The 21,366-nt window shown below is 33.5% G+C and overlaps 1 protein-coding gene across 14 annotated transcripts in view; it reads left to right on the forward strand.

Moving 5' to 3' along the window:
* Positions 1–21,366, forward strand: part of MYO9A (myosin IXA) — a 282,783-nt gene that overhangs the window by 81,960 nt on the left and 179,457 nt on the right. For all 14 annotated transcript variants that reach the window (XM_053888877.1, XM_053888879.1, XM_053888875.1 and 11 more), the window contains 4 exons: positions 465–591; positions 8,147–8,236; positions 12,884–13,000; positions 15,830–15,964. In XM_053888877.1, coding sequence (XP_053744852.1) covers positions 465–591; positions 8,147–8,236; positions 12,884–13,000; positions 15,830–15,964 — 469 coding nt within the window. The remainder of the gene's footprint in view (positions 1–464; positions 592–8,146; positions 8,237–12,883; positions 13,001–15,829; positions 15,965–21,366) is intronic.

Genomic DNA, 21,366 nt, shown 5'->3' on the forward strand with positions numbered 1-21,366 from the left:
TAGGAAAACATTTCAAAGATGTAACTAATAATGAAAGATCACCTAAGCTACTTAGTTAAAAAAATACAGATTCCAAGGACTTGCCTTTAAAGTTTCTGATGCAGTAGATCTGAAATATACAATGTAGGGAAAGGATACAATTCCAGGCAGGATGAAAAACATTTAGAAAGGTATGGATTTTGAAACACTATAGCAGATTCAGGCAATAGCAAGTCCTCTTCTAACAACTATGTTTGAAAAGTGGTATAGTACTGAAAGTAAGGTTATGTAAAGCACTTTGTGAAGTACCTGACATAATATACATAATTTTTATTATTATAATTAGTATTCCTATATTTTTTACTTTTATAATGATTAGATACTTCATATTTGTAGTGGTTAATGTGCTTGATTAGAATTTTGCAGTGAAGTAAGTGTAGAGAATGCACATAAGCAAGCTGTAATTTATGGTTTTATTTTCACAGGATTTTCTCTCTTCTCTCAGCAATACTACATTTGGGTAATATCTGTTATAAAAAGAAGACATATCGGGATGACTCCATAGATATCTGTAATCCTGAAGTTCTGCCTATTGTCTCAGAATTATTAGAAGTGAGTGATTATATTTTCAGTTGTCATTTCTCAAATACTGGGGTAACTGCTCACTTTTAATTTTGTGTAACTATTTGGTTAGGTGTAAATGGGTTAATGCTTTTTATTATGGTGTTTCTTGGAAAGATGGAATTTTTGCTATTACCAGAATCTCTAAAAGGCTTGGGTTTTCTTGCCTGTCTCCCTTTGGCCAGATATCCATAATCCCTCAATTTGCTGGATAGGATCAGTATTTCGCTCTAGACTGTATCATGTTCTAAGCCATTAATAGTGTTTCTCCCTCTATATTTGAGATTTGTTTCTTATACTAAGATTTTGGTTAGATTATTTATTTGAATATGGAATATCTGGATGAGTGAAGAGAAAAGGATACTTACCTTTTTTCTATTCATGTCTAAATAGGAGCCAAAGGTCTTAATTTCCTACCATGCTTCTTCCTATAATCAAGGTCTTTATTGCCTCATTCTTCCGGGAGTGATGATTTCCCATGTTTTCCCAGCTCACTTCTCATCTTGCCAGATTCATCTCAAAATCATTTTACAGGCCTTCTCGTTTGACAGAGCAAGGAAATACATGTGTGTTTACTAATCCATGTATAGTCACATACTACAAATGTTTTTATATATCCATGTATATCTATATAAAGGTAAACCTGAGGTCATACTGATGTTTCTAACTAATACATTATCACATGTATCATCCTAGCCTTCTCCCCTTATATAGAAACTCCCACTTTAACAATAAGGAAGCTATCTCCTACCATCTGCCATTCATTTATTTAATTATTCAATTTCAGTATACAGTTGACCCTTGAACAATGCAGTGGTTAGGGATGCCAGCTCTCCTGGGCAGTAAAAAAATCTGTGTATAACTTTTTTAAAAAAATTTTTTATTTTTAAAAATTTACATCCAAATTAGCATATAGTGCAACAATGATTTCAGGAGTAGATTCCTTAATGCCCCTTACCCATTTAGCCCATCCCCCCTCCCACAACCCCTCCAGTAACCCTCAGTTTGTTCTCCATATTTATGAGTCTCTTCTGTTTTGTCCCCCTCCCTGTTTTTATATTATTTTTGTTTCCCTTCCCATATGTTCATCTGTTTTGTCTCTTAAAGTCCTCATATGAGTGAAGTCATATGATTTTTGTCTTTCTCTGATTGACTAATTTCACTTAGCATAATACCCTCCAGTTCTATCCATGTAGTTGCAAATGGCAAGATTTCATTATTTTTGATTGCTGAGTAATACTCCATTGTGCATATGTATATATATATACACACACACACACACACATGTATATACACATATATACATATACATGTACATATACACACACACACACATATACATACACACACACCACATCTTCTTTATCCATTCATCCATCGATGGACATTTGGGCTCTTTCCATACTTTGGCTGTTGTCGATAGTGCTGCTATAAACATGGGGGTGCACGTGTCCCTTTGAAACAGCATACCTGTATCCCTTGGATAAATACCTAGTAGTGCAATTGCTGGGTTGTAGGGTAGTTCTATTTTTAGTTTTTTGAGGAACCTCCATACTGTTTTCCAGAGTGGCTGCACCAGCTTGCATTCCCATCTATGTATAACTTTTAACTCCCCCAAAATGTAATAGCCTGTTGTTGACCAGAAGCCTTATTAAACAGTTGGTTAATACATATTTTGTATGTTAGATCTATCATATACTGTATTCTTACAGTAAAGTAAGCAAGGGAAAAGAAAATGTTAAAACCATAAGGAAGAGAAAATACATTTACAGTATTGTATTTATTGAAAAACACCCGCATGTTAAGTAGACCCATGTAGTTCAAATCCACATTAAGTGTCAACTGTCCATGTATGGGAATGTACATATATGTATGTACACATACACTGATACGGGAAATGACTATCAACTAGAGTATGGTGTTCCTTCTGCTTTTAGTTTTTCTGACTCCATTCATCCAGAATTAATTTAGGTTAGCACCTTTTTCTCCCCCTCCCTTCATTTAGGTTGTTTCATATATTTGTCATACAGTTAGATTTTCTTGTCATGGTCTGCATTCTTTCCTAGGATCCCTCAGTGTCTGAAATAATTTTCTAAAAAATTTGTTCTTTGTACTTTATGGGTTATGGCAAATGCACAATGTTGTGTTCTTCCATTATGTTACTATTGGTATAGAATAGTTTCATTCCTAAAAGCCTCTTGTATTTCACCTGTTCAACCTCTCTCCCCAAACTCCTAGCAACCACTGATCTTTTTACTATGCCTGTAGATTTGCCTTTTTCAGAATGTAACATAATTGAAATTATATAGAATGCAGCCTTTTCAGACTGATTTGCTTCACTTACCAGTATGCATTTAAGATTCATTCATATCTTTTTTGTGACTTGCTAGCTCATTTCTCTTTATTGCTGGGTAATATGCCATTGTATGCATGTACCATAATTTGTTTATTCATTCACCTATTGAAGGACATCTTGGTTGTTTACATTTTTTTGCAGGTATAAATAGCCTGCTTTTTTATGTTAAAATATTACTTATCTTTCAAATTTTGGTTCATTTGCCTCTTCATAGAGATTAACCTTATTAAATGCTGTAAGCTGACTCCATCAGGATAGAACATTTGTGTCTGCTTAGCCTAATTTAATTTTGGTTTTGTAGCAGAAAGTTATTTAGTGGTTTGTGTTCATTATAAGGCGGCAGTGCTTTTTGAGGGCAATGGATGCCTCTTTCTTATTTATCTAACCTTAGAGTGCTTATTTTGCACGTGCCTGGGTGTTGCTTATTAACTTAAGTGAAATTAGTTAGTCTGGCAGAAGGGGCAGAAGAGGATACACGGAGTTGAAACTAGACTCATTCATTGAAAGAAGTTTTACTAGAATGTGGAGTGTGGTATCTGAAGGTGGTAATTTTGAAGGTCATGAGGTTGACAATAGGTGAATGAATAAACAATTTCAGTCAGGCATTTTAGGTGATATTTTAGTCAACATGTAGTCAATAAAAACACTTAGTATGGTGCTAATATAGTGCATGGCAGCTAGTGGGTTTACTTGTAAGTTCAGGCATTCAGCAAGTACCAAGGCTTATTGTCCTAGTGCGGTATTCCTTCTTTGGTTAGAGACTGGCAAGAGCAATTCAGGTAATTCAAAAAGGAGCCCAGGTATTGGTGAAAAGGAGAAATCCCATTCTGAGAATGAGGCTTACCAGTGTCAAAGTTAGACTAACTCCAAATGTGATTTGATAGGAAATCTCCCATTTGAACCCAAGCTTCTTAACCATCCTCTTGTTACATATAGTTTGAACAGGTTCTAAGAATGGAGGTTTGGTAGTAAGTAGGAAGAAGTTATCTTCAAAGTTTGAGGAGCTATAGAAGTACTGACAGGACCTACCATAGTATCATGCCTGTATTTAGTTCTTAGAAATTATTTTTAAGATGATTTCCTGTAATTGGTTAAAATTGGTAATAATAATTGCAACCTTAAGGCTTTTGTTGAGATAGAATTCAAAGATAGGAACAGTAACTGGTTTAATTAAAATATAAACTCTTTAGTTAAGATTTTAATTTAATTCTTCTCCTCACAGTGGTTCAGTTCAATGATAACTTTAGATTTATTTATTTTTTTTAACTATTAATGTTTATTTATTTTGAGAGAGAGAGAGAGATGGAGAGGGTACAGAGAAAGAGGGAGAGAGCCTTTTAAGCAGGTTCCATACTCAAGCTGGAACCTGAGGCGGGGCTTGATCCCATGAACCATGAGATCATGACTTGTGCTGAAATCAAGAGTTGTACGCTTAACTGTCTGCGCCACCCAGGCACCCCTATATTTATTTCTTTGGAGGAAATGTTTCTGAAATAATGATTTAGTTTTATTTTTTTAATTATTTTTTTGTAGTTACCTCAGGCAGCAATGAATATTTTCAGTCGTCTGTTTACTAAATTCTATTTGGGATATATACTTGTGAAATTATTGAAAGGTGAACAAGCTCCAGTAGATTAATTGTAGAGCATATTTTTGTTGCATATTTTGGAGCACATTAGAACAATCATCATTATCAAAAACTGTTCAGTTTTTAGCAGGTTTATGTGTTTTGAATATGTTTTAACATCTGTTAAAACAATATAAAGAATGGGTTTTTAACACACATATCAGTTTCTCAATTATGTGAATATGAGAAACATTGTAGACTAGATATTGAGCTATCCGTAGTTATTTTGTGTTAATAAAACTAATTTTTTAAATTAAAAGTCATATGTACAATTAAGGATATTTGGGAAATTACAGAGATGGCTGATTAAAATACCGTGAATTCAGTCATTTTCTTCAGGATGTTTATCAAACATAAGCAAGATTTGTGTGTTTTGTGTGATTGTGCATATGTGTGTAGATCTGTGTACAATCATTATTATTACTAGGTTTTAGTGCCAGTATTAAGCCAGCTCCTTAAAATGAATTGTGTAGTTTTTTATCCTTTCAAAATGTTTTCTGCACTTAAAAGAAGAATAATTAGCCAAGAATAATATGTTCCTTAAAAATTTGAGAGATATCAACCCTGTATTTGTGATCAACAATATTTGTGTCCTTCCTGTTTGTTTTTCATTAATTTTTTAGGATGTGTTTTTCTAGGAAATCATATGTTGGTTAAATGTTTAAAATTTTATTTTGCATTCTTTGTAAGTATTCTGTTAATGTTTAAAAACATTTTCTCTATTGTGTTAGGTTTCTGTTTGTATTTCTTTTTATAATTTTTTTTTAAGTTTATTAACACTGAGAGACAGAGATAGCATGAGTGGGGGAGGGGCAGAGAAAGAGGGAGAAAAATAATTCCAAACAGGCTCCATGCTGCCAGTGCAGAGCCTGATGTGGGGCTTGAACTCATGAAACTGCAAGATCATGACCTGAGCTGAAACCAATAGTGAAATGCTTAACTGACTGAGCCACCCAGGCGCCCCTCTGTATTTCTTAATGTTTTTTTGATTTGGTAAAAGTTGTCTTTCATTTCTTATTTTGAAATAATTGGCCTTTAGATTTATTACTTCTGCCATTTTACTTATTATGTATTAATTTCTGTTTTAATATATCTTCTTCATTTTTCTCTGTTAAATTATGAATGGTTTTCTATACACAATATAATAAATACCTGTGTACTCACAACCGTACCCATGTAATAAAATACTGCATATAATTGTAGCTCACTTTGTACTCTGCCACACCATAAGTAAACACTATTATGAATTTGGTGTTTATAATTCTCAGTTTTGTTTTTATATTTTCAGAATAGATGGATGTTTACATAAAGAATATATAGTTTTTAGGGCACCTGGGTGGCTCAGTCAGTTAAGCGTCTGACTTGGGCTCAGGTCATAATCTCACGGTTCGTGGGTTTGAACCCTGCGTCAGGCTGTCTGCTGTTAGCTCAGAGCCCGGTGCTGCTTCGGAATCTGTGTCTCCCTCTCTCTCTCTGCCCCTCCCCCACTAACGCTCTCTCAAAAATAAATAAACATAATAAAAATTAAAAAAAGAATAGTTTTGTTCTACATATTTTTGTCCTTTATATATATATAAATGTTTTAATGTATCATTCTAAAACTTGACTTTCTCATTCTACATCCTGTTTTTGAGAGTTTTCAATACTGATTTAAATATTCTAAATGATTCTTTTTAGTTGCTTTATAAAATTTCATTATATGAGTAAAACATCTTTTTTAGTGGAGATTGAGATTTGTAATTTTTCATTTATAGATTGTATTATGATAGACATTTTTGTACATGTCTCCTTGTTAACATGTGTGGGAATTATTCTAGAGTATAGTCCAAGGAGTATAATTTTTGGGTTATGGTATACTCACATATATAGTTTACTGATACTGACAGATTATTTCTATAGTGGTTGTACCAGTTTATACAAGTGTATGGAACTGACTTTTGCTCCACATTGTTGCCAGCTTATGTTTGTTTGTTCTTTTAAAAAAATTTCTTGAGTCTACTGCCTAGATCATTTATTTAATAATACTCACTTTTAGTAATAACTGCTTAACCTTACCAAACAACAGTGGTTTTTATCACATACGTTTTTTTTCTTAGTTTTATTAGTTTTGTCATATTTGCGTAATCTGGCATTGTTTAATTTTTGTTTTTCAAAATATTGTAAATATAGCTAAAAGCTTGAGGTCTTTTATTTAAACTTTGGTAATTTATTTGTAGTTTTTCTGCATTTTGTAAAGATAATGGTCCTCAAATTTTTTCCAATTTGTTTTGAATTTGAAGATTGAGCAGTGGATGCTCCAAAAGAAGGTATATTTCCTTTATGGTATCATCGCATTAAAAAAAAAAAACGATTGATCTATCATGACTTGCTGATGGTAGGGTAATGCTTCACTCTATTGTTTTGTAACTCAGTTTCTCTTTATAATCAAATCTTTTTTGCTTGATATACTTTATATCATACTGTCTACATAAAATTTTGTGAGTGTTTTATCTTTTTTATGTATGGATGCTTTTATAAAACGCCCTTGTTTTGCCATTTCATGATCTCAGTGTGGCAAAAATCAGCAGTCTGATAATACCAAGTATAGTCAAGGTTTGAAGAAATAGGAATGCTCATTGCTGATGAGAGAACAAATTGGTGAAAACCACATGCAATAGTTTGGCAATATCCTTTAAAGATGAAAATGTGTATGCTACAACCTAGTAATTCCCCTTTTAGGCTTGTACTTCAGAGAAACTCTTGAACTCATATGCAAGAGTATTCACTTCAGTTTACTTCCTAATAGTGCAAAATGGTGGATATTGTAAACTCCTACACGTAGGATAATGGGTTAAACACTGTAGTAATTTATATACTGGGAATCTGTACAGCAGTTAAAATGAATAAGCTTGATGTAAATTATTAACATAGATTCAAAAACTTATGGGCAGTATGATGCCATAGATTTAAGAGTTAAATAAACTTGGCGGTATAATGTATTTACGAATACATCTAATATATATAACGTCAACTGAACTGAATGATACTGAACTTAAATGATGACATGTCAAATTCATGTCATATTTGCTTCTAGAAAGAATGAGAACAAAGGAAGCATTAACTTTCTTTTAAAGTTTAAATGTGCAAATAAATATCAAACCTCTGAAACATAAATAAGTACTCACTGTAATGCTTTTCGAATTCAAGAGGTGTTCTCACTTTTTAGTCCTTGCTTGCAAGTTGTGGCATTATTGTTGACCATCTTAAAATGTTCTTTTGCACTATTCTGTATTTTCCATATTCTGCACAAAGAAACATGTTTTTCCATTATAGTCAGAAAGAAAACTTTAAAAAGACACATCTGTCTTACGCCCCTTCTCTTTTTGGAGGTGGGCACTGGGAAGTGGGGTGAGTGGAAAATTTAACTTTTACCATGGCCAATATTTAAATTGCCCAATGTATTGTCTTTGTTTTTTCGATTGTATATTTGCTAATCTCATTAAGCATTTTTTTTCTTTATTTGGCTTTTCAATAAATACATTGTCATAAATCTTATACATTGAATTTACTTTTCTGTTGTATAGGTTAAAGAAGAGATGCTATTTGAAGCATTAGTTACAAGGAAGACTGTGACAGTGGGAGAAAAACTTATTTTGCCATACAAGCTGGCAGAGGTATGAAAAGATTTTCTTCTCCTTTTTTTTCTATTTTTTCTTTTCTTTTTTTTTTTTAATTTGAGAGAGAGTGTGAGTGGGGGAGAGGGAAAGAGAGAGAGAGAGACAGACAGACAGACAGACTGGGAATCTTAAATGGGCTCCATGTTCAGTGCAGAGCTGTCCTTATGATCCTGGGATTATGATCTGAGCCAAAATCAAGAGTTAGAAGCTCAACCAACTGAGCCATCCAGGTGCCCTTGAATAGATTTTCTTGAGATCAGAGTACTCTGAACAGTTTTAGAAGTTTGAGTTTGTACTTTGTTTTAACAGAATGAAAATAACAAAAAAGAGTATTGATTGAAGTATCTTCTGAGCCCTTGAAATTTGGTTGTGAATTTTCCCTTAACTTGAAAACTCACTTGAATGTGATTTTAAGCAGTAGGCTTATATTTTTCTCCAGAGATCTTAATTTGTTCACCATTCTTAAGTTTTATATTATTAATATAGGGTGAACTAGATAGAGTTACAAATGAGCAGTATTTGATCCAGTTGATTATTTCTTCTTCAAGTAGTTTCTTATCTTCTAGTACATCATACTTTTCTGGTTCACTTTTTCATTGTTGGCCACTCATTTGTAATTCTTTTTGTTTGCTGTTTCTTTTCCACCTGACTTCTAAAAGATGTAGTGCTCCCTACACAGTCCTTGTCTTTTATTCTCTATATTCCTTATCTAGGTTCTCTCACCTAGTCCCATGGCTTTAAGTATCATCTGTATACTGAGTATTGCTGTCTTTGCCATTATAATTATAATAATATACTATTCAGGTGTGTATGAGTGGGAAAATTATTGAAAAGCCTACTATTTTATAGTACAATTTAATGAAAATGATGAGAAATGAAACTATGACAGTTATTATAAAAATAGGACAGGAATGTGAGATTAGAAGACACAGAGGTGGGGAAATAGTGATAGAACTATTTCTATCTAGAGAATGCTTTTTAGGCTGACATTGATCTATTTATACCATTTTTTTGGGTCCTTCTAAATGTACCTTCAAGTCTGTATTTCTTCATTATGTCATGTATCTTATGTCATAGTCTCCCAACTTTTAGAGCTCTTTTCTTTTTCTTTTTTTTAATTTTTTTTAATGTTTATTTACTTTTGAGAGAGAGAGAGAGAAAGCAGGGGAAGGGCAGAGAGAGAGGGAGACACAGAATCTGAAACAGGCCCCAGGCTCCGAGCTGTCAACACAGAGCCTGACACGGGGCTTGAATTTGCGGACTGTGAGATGCGGACCTGAGGTGAAGTTGGATGCTTAACCGACTGAGCCACCCAGGTGCCCCCAAAAGCCAGACCTTTTACAGGGTTTTGCCCTTTTTTTTTGCATAAAGGTTTAGTACTTTTATATTTTGTTTTACAACTTTTTTCAATATAAAATATTTCCTTATGTTTATTTACATTTTTAACTTAAAATTGAACTTTCTCAGATAATTTTTATAGCTCCTGACTTATTTTTGTTTGCATTTGTTTAGTGTATTTATTTATTTAGTAAATATTTGAAAACTGTATTTGTGTCCAGAAATGTATTAGGCATTAAAGGTAAAATTAAGGAGCAGTTCTTAAGAATTTGTGTATTTTAAGGGGCAGCTGGGTGGCTCAGTCAGTTGAGCATCCGACTTCGGCTCAAGTCATGATCTCACGGTTTGTGAGTTTGAGCCCCACGTGGGGCTCTGTGCTGACAGCTCAGAGCCTGGAGCCTGCTTCGAGTTCTGTGTCTCCCTCTCTCTCTGCCCCTCCCCGCCCCTGCTTACACTCTGCTTTCTCTCTCTCTCAAAAATAAATAAACATTAAAAAAAAAAAAAAAGAATTTTTGTATTTTAAGAGCAATGGAAAGTTCTTAAAATGTTATCAGCAAAAAAGGTGTCTTTGATTATTTTTTTAAAGGATCAGTCTCACAACAGTTTAAAGAATTAGAGGAGAGTGTATTGGTTTTCTATAATTTTGTAACAATCTTAGCAACTTAATGCAACACAGATTTATTTTCTGACAGTTTCCATGGATTGGCAGTCTGGGCACAGGTTTGTTTTGTCCTCTGCTCATGGTTTCACCAGGCTGAAGTCAGGATGTCTGAAAAGGCTGTGATCTCATCTGTGACTCAGCATCCTAGTTCACAGGTTGTTGACAGGATTCAGTTCCTTGCAGTTATAGGATTGAGAGCCCTAATTTCTTGTTGACTGTCAGGAGCCATGCTCATCAGAGTCTACTTGTGGTCCTGTATACAGTATAGCAGTTTGCTACTTCAGAGGCCAGCAAGGGAATCTCAGATGGAAAGGCTCAGTCTCTTTTAGGAGATTTCGCTGGATACTTTCTTTGATTAATAAAAAAAATCAGCTGATTTTGGGCCATAATTATGTCTTTTAAATCCTTTTGTCGTGTAACAAGATAGTTACTGGAGTGAAATTCATCATATTTACAGTCCTGCCCATGCCTAACAGGAGAGGGTTATTCAGAACGTGTACACAAGGGGATGGGAATCTTGAGGACCATTTTAGAATTCTAACACAGAGGACAAGAGTGAATGTGGAAAGATGAGTTGAGGAGAAAGAGGTTTATTGCTTTGTCTAAAATGGTGATATATTGATAGGGAGAAATGGATATTTAAAAAGAAAGAAATTTAGATGGTAAAATCAACAGCATCTGGTAGTGATTTGCTTAATGGGAAGCAAGGAGAAAGAAGGAGATGTTAAGGATAAATCCTAATTTTCTTGTTCACACAACTGTAAGAGTATTGGTACCATTCACTGAGATAGGAAACACTCAGTGAGATCTTGTTTGGGTTGGGAAATGTTAATTGGCATATGGGTTTATTGAGATTAAGCTGTGAAAGGACCACATTTCAGAGAAAAAGGGCTAAAAGTATAATATTGGGAGTTATGGGGTAAATAAGTATTATGTTGGTATAATTTGGTATATCTGGATTCTGTCTGACTGTTACTTTATAAAAATAGTGGCTGTTTAATGTAAACCATAAGTGAGTTGTAGTTTTTAATTTAATATGAAGGTCTGTCTTCTCACTAAAAAATTCAACCCATTTGTATATTTTATGCTAATATGTTTTCTTATTCTGTGTTTTTGTGACTTATGCTTGTGTATGTAGTTTTAAATCTTTTGGGGTGCCTGGGTGGCTCAGTCGGTTATCTCGCAGTTTGTAAGTTTCAGTCCCACATTGGGCTCTCTGCTGTCAGCTACAGAGCCCACTTTGGATCTTCTGTGCACCCTCCCACCCCCCCCCCCCCCCCCCGCCCTTCCTTCACTTGTGCTCTCTCTCAAAAATAAATAAACATTAAAAAAAAATAAAACTTTTTACTTTTGCTAAGCTAGATCAGATTGTCTTCATTTTGCACCCTGGGAAAAATTGAATGGTTATTCTCTCTGTATATTCTATTTGATTTTTTTGAATTTTAAAGATAACTTGCCTAAGTATAGAATTCTAGGGTCACAGTCCTTTTTCTTTCAGAACTTATAAATGTTTTCCAAGTATTTTCAAGTTTCTGGTGTTAAAGGTAGAGAATTTGATAGCCATCTTTTCTTTGCAGGTAATGGTTTAGGTAGTTATTTTTTGGTCTAGAAACTTGAAACTTGTTTTTTTATTCACCAAAACTGAGAAATTAATTCATCATTTCATGTGGTAGATTGTAGTATTATCTACATTTTACAAATGCATAAGCTGTAGCTTAAGAGTTTCAAGTATCTTGGTCAAGGTTACACAGCTAGAATAAGTAGAGAAACTGGGATTGGATGATAGCCTAGCTTTTAATCATTATTCTCTATTTCCTCTAAAGGTTAGGACAGATATATAAATATGTACCTGATTCAGCTTCAAAATAAGTCCCTAGATAGCAAATATATGTTATTAGGACTTATATTCTTCTAACTACTAGGACTCAATTCTCTATGATATGTGTCCTTCCTTTTTAGCCTGTAGTGCTTTCTAAATGTTGAATTTTTTTTTTAACTAATAGATGTTATTTTTTTACAGCAATTTTGGACTTACAGAAAAATTGAGCAGATAGTACAGAGGGTTTCCATAAACTGGGGAAAGTTTGAAGTGAGGGGAAATATAAATTGTATTACTCCATAATGAAACCATTACTCTGGTGATGGAGAAACCCTAAAGGTTAAAATGGATGACAAGTTGAAGACGACTAGGAATATCATTGTTTTGATTATGTTTTAAGAGTCTGACTCCGACTAGGATTCCACAGAAAACTATAACTGATGCCTGTTTTCCAACAGATTTATTCCTCTGCTTGGAATAGTCTTCCCCACTTCAGCTGGCAAAGTTCATTTGTTTGTAAACTTCCTATAATACCTTCTTTACTAGATAAAATGTATACCCCAATTTTCAGTAAAACTGTTTAGAACTGACCTATATTTTGTTTCTTGTACCTTTTAGTCTACCTGAGTTGGACTAGGTAAATGAGTATATGTATATGGAAAACTTCAATTATAGGCTATTTATGTTGACAGAAAATTAAATTTCTTATTCAGGATAAGAATTCTTGGATATTTCTTGATTGATCGAGAGAAAAACACACTTTGTTATAGTATCTTAGATTATTGCCATTTTCATTTGTTCTCCAACCCTTTTTCTTTTTTTTCAGGCTGTGACAGTGAGGAACTCCATGGCTAAGTCTTTATATAGTGCCCTATTTGACTGGATAGTTTTTCGGATTAATCATGCACTTCTGAATAGTAAAGATTTGGAGCAAAATACGAAGGTAGACATACACTACATTATTATATATTTTTCTTGGAAACCTATTTTAATAAAATAATTAAAAGATGAAATTTAAAAACACAGAATTATGTAGAGTAATAAGTAAGAATCTGTGTTTATATGTATTCCCTGCTATTTCCTCTTTATGTCTGTTTTTATAGACATATAAACCCTGTTCAAGGAAACTACTGTTCTGTTGTCTTTCCAGACCTTTTTCTTATGTACATTTCTACGGATATAGACTATACAGAGTTGCTTTTCAACATAAAAATAGAATTATGCTATCTGTATTGTATCTAACTTGTATTTTTTTTTACCTGGTATGTCTTGAAATATATCTGGACCTTATTATTTTTAATAACTTTGTAATATTATATAGTATGTATACCTGTATACCATAAATTTCCCCATAAAAATGTTGCTTTTTTTTATTGTTAGAAATGATGGTGTAACAAATATTCTTTGTGCACATTTCTCTAGGATAAAATCCTTAAAGTAAATTGCTGGATTAAAGAATATACATTTTCAGTTTTTGGTAGCTACTGCTAAATTGCTTTTCAAAAAAGACTACACTCCACTGGTAGTGTATGAAACTGCCTGTTTCCCTACACCTTTACTCATATTGGATATTATCAGTCATTTCATCTATGCATCTGATTAGGAGGAGTATCCCATTTTATTGTCTGTTTTTTCAATGATAGATTAAAATTGAGCATCTTCTCATGTTTTTTCATTATTTCATTATATATTTAGCCTTTTTGTTACTCCTTTTTTGGAGTCATTGTGGATATTGCAGAGACTTATAGTTTGATATATATTACAAATATTTTCTCTTAACTTTTATGTTATGTTTATGTTATATATCTGGGCCTGTATTTTTTTTTTTTTTTTTCTTTTTAGAGAGCGAGTGGCCAGGAGGTAGGGAGAGGGAGAAGGAGAGAAGGGGAGGGAGAGAATCTTAAGCAGGTTCCACACCCAGGGTAGGAGTTCAACGCTGGACTCAGTCTCACAACCCTGAGATCATGACATGAACCAAAATCAAGAGTCGGATGCACAACTGACTGAACCACTTACGTGCCCCTGGCCCATATGTTTTAAGTTTTTGTGCAGTTAATTCTGTCATTCTTTTCCCTTATTTTCCAGAGTTGTATTTATTTTTCTTACATAAGAATGCATCTTTCACCCCAAGATTATAAAAATATTTATTCTCATACTTCTAGAATTTAATTTTTTATATTCAGGTTATTTATCTGGTTGAAATTTATTTATTTATGTATTTTTTAAGATTTCATTTTTAAGTAATCTCTACACCCAATGTGGGCTCAACCTCAACCCTGAGATTAAGAATCACCTGCTCCACCAACTGAGCCAGCCAGGTGCCCTTGGAATTTATTTTTTAATATGGCAGATTTTAGATATTCAAATTATTTTAAATCCATTTTTATTTCTCAGCAACTTTATGGAATAGTCTGCATATTCAGGGTAATTAAAAATATCATCTTTATTACTTAATTCTCCTGTCTTAAATGTGTAATTGCTTTTATATTAACTTTTTATGATTTGAGTAAGCCCACAGCCATAAAATTAATTGTAATAGTAATCTAATTTACCAAATTGACATATTTTTAAAGTTCATTACTTTCACTGTTTTTCATAAGGGCTTAGAATTAGAATCAAAGAAAATACTTTTTTTTAAGAGAGAGAGAGAGCATGAGTAAGGGAGAGGGGCAGAGGGGAAGACAGAGAATCTTAAGCAGGCTCCATGCTCAGCGCTGAGCCTGGTAAAGGGCTCGATCCCATGACCCTGGGATCATGACCTGAGCCAAAATCAAGAGTCGGACGCTCAGCTGACTGAGCCACTCAGTTACCCCAAAGGAAATATTCTTAATGGAGACTTAAATAAATCTCTCACTATTTATCACTCATGACATTAGTTTGCCCAGTGTCTGTCTTAGCAGTGGTGGAGAAAAGTTGTTTTTATTTAACCAAAATTGTCTTGCAACTCTATTTTAAGAATGAGGTGAGGTGGTGAGAAAAATGTTGGTTTGGGGGCATTAGAGCTGAATCCCTATTATCCATAGTAAGAAGTTAGAATATAATTTGTAGAAATAAAATATCAAGACATAGATGAATGAGCACTTGTATACTGTACTGTACTATTTTATACCAAATAGCTAAAAGATTTGAGTGTGTGGATTTTAGGGAGCAGAAGTTGACATTGAAGAAGGGATTGCTATTTTTTGTTACAACCTTTTAGAACTTTTTAATATCATGAACCTTGTATAATTTTTTTGATGAAAACTAAAATTTGAAAAAACCATATTCTGATACCCAGTTTCATTTTTAGTTTGCACAAGGCTGATTAAACATACTTCTTAGTTTGGTTTGTGAAGCAGAATTCTGTTAGGCTTTAGAAGTCAAAATAGAACTTGCATGGTGTTCTTTGCATAAACATGAATAATCACGAGCAACCTAGCTTTAGGTTATTTTTTATTTCCCCATTGGTGGTTCTTTCTATTTCCTTGTCTCTTGGAGTTTATGAATTTCTGAGATTGAGGTAACAGGTCACTAACCCTGCTTCAAGCATTTCTGTAAAGTAATCAATGTATTACATGTGTTAAAATTTTGTATGTATTTTTATAATTGGGATAAAAAAAAATGAAGATAAAGAGAACTAAGATGCCCTTTATTTTTGGACTATTTTGGTTGAACATTGGCCCCCCAGAATTTCCTCTCCACTGCTCTAGAAGAACTTTGAACATTTTGTTACTTATTTTGTGGATGTTATTCATGAAATAAATTTGAGCATATTTTTTTTCCTGTTTTATAGACTTTGTCCATTGGTGTTCTTGATATTTTTGGGTTTGAAGATTATGAAAATAATAGCTTTGAACAGTTCTGTATTAATTTTGCTAATGAACGTTTACAACACTACTTCAATCAGCATATCTTTAAGTTGGAGCAAGTGAGTACCTAAATGCATGTATGCTTGTCTTAACCACTTAACCTTCACTCACGTGTATACACATAACATTTTTGAGTCATAGTTACAGGCATTTTAAGTCATGCAGATATTACAGTCTTCACATAAGTGTCAGCAAATTAATACTCAGAGCATAGTTTTTGAGCCATGTGATACAGGGTTTCCTATTTTTTTTTATAAACCTCAAGTAGATTCAATAATATGTGCTTGCTTAAGTATACCTTTCAATATAAAGATGCTTGGGTTTGGTTTGGTTTGGGTTTCTCTTGATTTTTAATTGTTGCCATGTGCTTGGCCAATTTGTGTAATGCTAAATATGCTTGTTTGATTGCTTTGGTCTCTTAGTTTCAACGCAGTTGCTTGCTTTGGTCTCTTATTTCTTTATCTGTGGGGTGGAGGAGCTTATTAATAGAATCTTGAATCAATTTAGAGTATGGATACAGAGAAATGGGATAGTTTACAGAGACCAAAATAGGTAACTAGATATTTCTTGTGAAACACTCAAATTGATTTAGAGTTAAAGTGCGATCCATCAGTTTCCCTGAGAATACTTAGAATAAATACAGGGTCAGAGAAAACGTGGGCTCTTTCTCCAAGCCAGATTTCAAGTTAGTAACGAGTTGAGTTGTGGCCAACAATTTCAGTTTGTATAGGAAGATACAAGCAGAAGCAGGGTTCACTTTGAAATGCTGAAGAAATGAAATGGACAAGAGGATGACAACACGTCTACAAAACAGAAAAAAAGAATCTTTCTGTCATTGAGGCTTTTTACACTGGGTCCTAGCTTTAAGCACATTTACCTTCTTAAAGGGTTAGGACAGTTGCACAAGCAGCACTAGTCCTGGCCATCTTGATGGTGCTTAAAATGTTTAGCATATTCAACCTTTTAGCTAGACTCTCTGATGGAGCTGTTAAAAGATAGTACAGTATTATTTGTTACAATGTTAGCTAACATTTATGTAGTACTTACTATTTATCAGGCAGATACTATTTTTATTCTAGTTGTGTAGGTGATACCTAAGCCTAGTATTCAAACCTTAACACTCTGGCTCTATTAATTCTTGCTTTTAAAAAGCTGAGCTGGGATTGATCTACTAGACTCAGTCTAGTGTTCTTTTAACTAGATCATGCTAAATTAGTTTTTAATTGGATATATGTATTGGAGGGGTAGAGAAATGTGTTTTGTTGACTATGTGCTGTATTTTACAAAGCAAAGCATCAGTTGCTCTCTGGATCATTGAACAGAAGAGTAAGTAAATTGCTTTTGAAGAAAAAAGGTATTCTCTTACAATTATTGAAATTATTCTTACCTTTTCTAGAAGTGTAGGTTAGACATGGAGGAGCCACAAGAAATACTTTGACTAGAAACATGTATAAAAACATGCCTCACAGTTCATGGAAAATGTTTTTGGGACTACTTGGCTGGGGGTGATCTTTATGTATTTGCTACTCTGAATATCATAGTTTTGGGCAATGTGGTGGAATTATGGATCAGAAGATTTAGATTCAAAGATACAGCTTTTTGCTTTCAATTTTTAATATTCCCTTTTGTGATTTAGTGTAATGGGTATACTTTTGCTATAATTTATAGAAAGTTTGGAGACCTTACACCTCTTTGCCATCTCATCTATTTTATTCTTCCTTTCTCTCCCTTCTGAGGTTTTTCCACTTAAAATGGATCTGCTGGGCCATAAGAGATTTAAGGCAGTTTAAATATTGAGTGTTTTGTTCATTTGTGTATCATTGGTACCTAGAATGAGATGGGTACACAGTGACTGTTTGTTAAATTCAATTGAATACAACATCAGTTAAGTAGATAAAATTTGTTGAAAATGAGGATAGAAGTAAAAAGCTATCAAATATGCTTAGGGAGTAAACATCTGTACTGAAGTAAATTTTGTCTAAAAATTGTGTATGGACACATAGAATGGGAGACAGGTATAATAACTGCCCTGTAGGATGGGAAGTGTGAAAATCAGATAGAAGGTTAAAGTAGTGATATAAAGGATGAAGTTGATTAGAACTTCATGAAAGTCTACAAACATTTCCCAGGGGTGATTTGGGAATATAGTTTTGAATAGAAGATTGAGTTTACCAGATTGTCAATGGGGAAAAGATATTTTAAACAAAGGTAACAAGATCTTTAAAACTGTGAGGCATAAAACAGCATGGCACTTTAGAGGAACTGAAAATAGTTCAGTGTAAGCTAAAATACAGGATATAAGGATAGAGACAGGGAGGAAGATTAGTTTATGAAATAAAGGGTCATATAGTTGTGAGCTTTATATGTCATGCAGAGAAGATTGGAATTTTTCTTTTGGAAAATTAGGAGGTATTTGAAGTATATTTAGCAGAGGATTTGAACTGTGTAAGATAGACTGGTGGAAGTGAAATGGAGGGAAGGACGTAATCCTTGAGTTAAAGTAGTGTGAGTGTGATTGAGTTCTGAATCAAGTTATATGTAAAGATAATATGGAGTAGGAGACCAGAAAAAGTTTCTGTGATTTGAAAATATACTTACAGTTGTCATTTATAATACTGTTCTCTTATTTCCGTTACTTGCTCAGAATTATCCTTGAAGTCATTGGCTCATCACTAAATTGAGTAACAGTTGTGTGTCACGCATTGTGCTAGCCACTGAAGACAGCAAATTTAGAGCACAGGGATCTTATCTGAGGAATTTATAATCTAGAGAGTTTTTCTCATCTCTGTCGCTTCTGGGGATATCAAACTAGGAAATTTGCCTTTGTAGAACACCTAAAAAAAAATGAACAAAATATATTTAAAGGCATTGAGTTACATTTAAATAAGTGAAGTTCTACAGGGCTTATTATATCTGCAAGAGGGAAACCCAGAGAGATGAGACCAGCATTTTTGGACAGCTTTGCCTCTAAAGATATTTTTCTATTCTGGTAGAGGGCTGCCCAGCCTTAAGAATCTGAGAAGCTGAACAGAGTTTCTTCAGATTTAAGAACAAGGAAGATACTCCTGGTAATTCCTACAGGCTTTATGCTTGAGACCTTAAGGATTATGTCTTAGAAGTAAAGATAAACCAGAAATAGATCATGCATCATAGGGACTGAAGCCCAGTTTAAGATATTCTTAGTTCCAGTTTGGTTGAAAGAGTATAGAATTCCTAATGTTCTCAGCCACGTGCAAAGAGCAAATTCACTCTCCAGTGGAGGAAGAGATCATCCTAGTGCTAAAATTATCTGTATGATTTTTCATATACAGGAACAAGAATTCAGTTTTTTTTAACTGAGAATTCGTTTTTTAAAAACATACAAGGAGAGAAACCAACATGAATAAAAAACAAGAGAATGAATAGATTATTCCACAGGAGATCCAGGAAATGATGTTATCTGACATGATCTTTAAAGTAATAATGGTTTCAAGAAATTTTTTTTTAAAAGCAATATTTTTATTGAAGAACTACAAAGAGATCCCAAGTTTAGGAAAATCTAGAACTAAAAGGGAGAGTGAAATTAAGAACATAATGATAGTTTTTAACAGTTAGATATAGCTTAAGAAAAGGTTAGTGATTTGGAAGGTAGGCCAGAAGAAGATACCTAGTCTGATGAAAAAATAAAATACAAGTAATAAAAGGGACATATGGGGTACAGTGAAAAGGTTTAACATAAGTGTAAGAGGAATTCTGGAAAGATGTACATGAGGAAAGAGAGAATATGGTAGGTGCTATATTTGAAAAGATAATGGTTGAGAATTTTTCCAAAACTCAAAACAAAAAACAAAAAAAATCCAGTAAGTGCACATTTGAAAAACTCTAAGAATTCAAAGTATGGCAAGTATAAAGACAGTCATATAGTAAACCAAAGACAATGAAAACATCTGAGAGGCAGTCAGGGGTTGAGGGCCAGGCATTAAATGCCAAGCGATAGAAGATTTTTTTTTTTTCTCCCTCTGTTAAACATTGTTAAGTAAAGATATCTATTATGATTTTAGGATAACCACCAAATAGTAAATGAATATAAAATTGTCAAGTTAATATAGGGAACAAGTAAAAACTCCAGTAATCCAAAAGAAAGCAAGAAAGAAGAATAAAAGCAATACTGAAGCAGGACAGATAGCATATGGTAAAATGGCTGATTTAATCCCACAATTATCAGTGATTGTGTTAAATATACATGGATTTATTACTCCAAGTAGAAGTGAAATAGTGTCATACTAGATAGAAAACAAAGGTAAATTGCTGCCTATAAGAGAGATTCTTTAAATATAAACATATTAAATAGTTAAAAATAAAAGGATGGAAAAAGCTTTAATAAACCTGAACAAAAAAGCTAGTAGGTAAGTATATTAATATCATGCTTTAAGCATTGCCGGAGATCAAAAAGAATATTTGATAATGCAAAAGGACGAGTTCATCAGGAAGTATACAATTCCAAATTTATAGGTTACTGATAACATAAATTCAAAGTATATAAAACAAAAATTAAAAGTAAAAAAGAAACATGTAACAGACCTTCCTGAATAGCTAACAGAATAAGCACACAAAAGAAAAAACCAGTCAGGGTATAGACTATTTAAAGCACCCAGAGGATGTGGCAGATGCTTTTGTGGGTGCTCAGCCCTTCTTGCCTTTAGGTTTGAATGCCAGTTTACTTGGGCCTGTATCTAATAAGGATATATAAGGTTTTTTGTTTTTATTTTTGTTTTACTTTTGGATATGGAAGATTTTTAAAGCAAATACTTATTTGACATGGATAGTTAACTAACTGCAAATTTACAAAATGTATAAAATTTGTCATTGTACTGGACCATAATAACAAAGGTCAAGTTTTGGGATTGAAATCACACACATTTTAGTTCCATACAGAAATTATGCCCGAAACCAACAACCAAAAGATAACTGGAAAATCCTTTTATGGGTAAAAATTAAGAAACGTCCTTCTGCATAGACTAGAAGTTGAAGAAAATAGAAAATATATTGAACTGAGTGAGCATGTTGCATACTAAAACTTGTGGGATGTAACCAAAGGTGTATTTAGGGAAAATTTTATAGCTGTTAGAAGATTTTAAGATTGAAGAGCGATGATAAAAGTATCCCTCCCAACAAATTGGAAAAAGATATAAAGGAAGTATAAACCAAAGGAAAGTATAAAGAAATAATAAAGATAAAAGAGGAAATTAAATAAGAGTGAAAACAAATATGCCATGGAGGAAGATCAACAAAGTCAAAAGTAATATATTGAAATGATGAATTAAGACCCCTCAGAGGGGTGCCTAGGTGGCTCAGTCAGTTAAGCGTCCTACTTCAGCTCGGGTGATGATCTCATGGTTCATGGGTTTGAGCCCTGCATCGGGCTCTGTGCTGACAGTTCAGAGCCTGAAGCCTGCTTCAGATTCCGTGTCTCCCTCTCTCT

This window comes from Panthera pardus, unplaced genomic scaffold (genome assembly GCF_024362965.1).
Source record: "Panthera pardus isolate Hobbes unplaced genomic scaffold, ASM2436296v1 HiC_scaffold_24, whole genome shotgun sequence".
Classification (NCBI taxonomy): domain Eukaryota; kingdom Metazoa; phylum Chordata; class Mammalia; order Carnivora; family Felidae; genus Panthera; species Panthera pardus.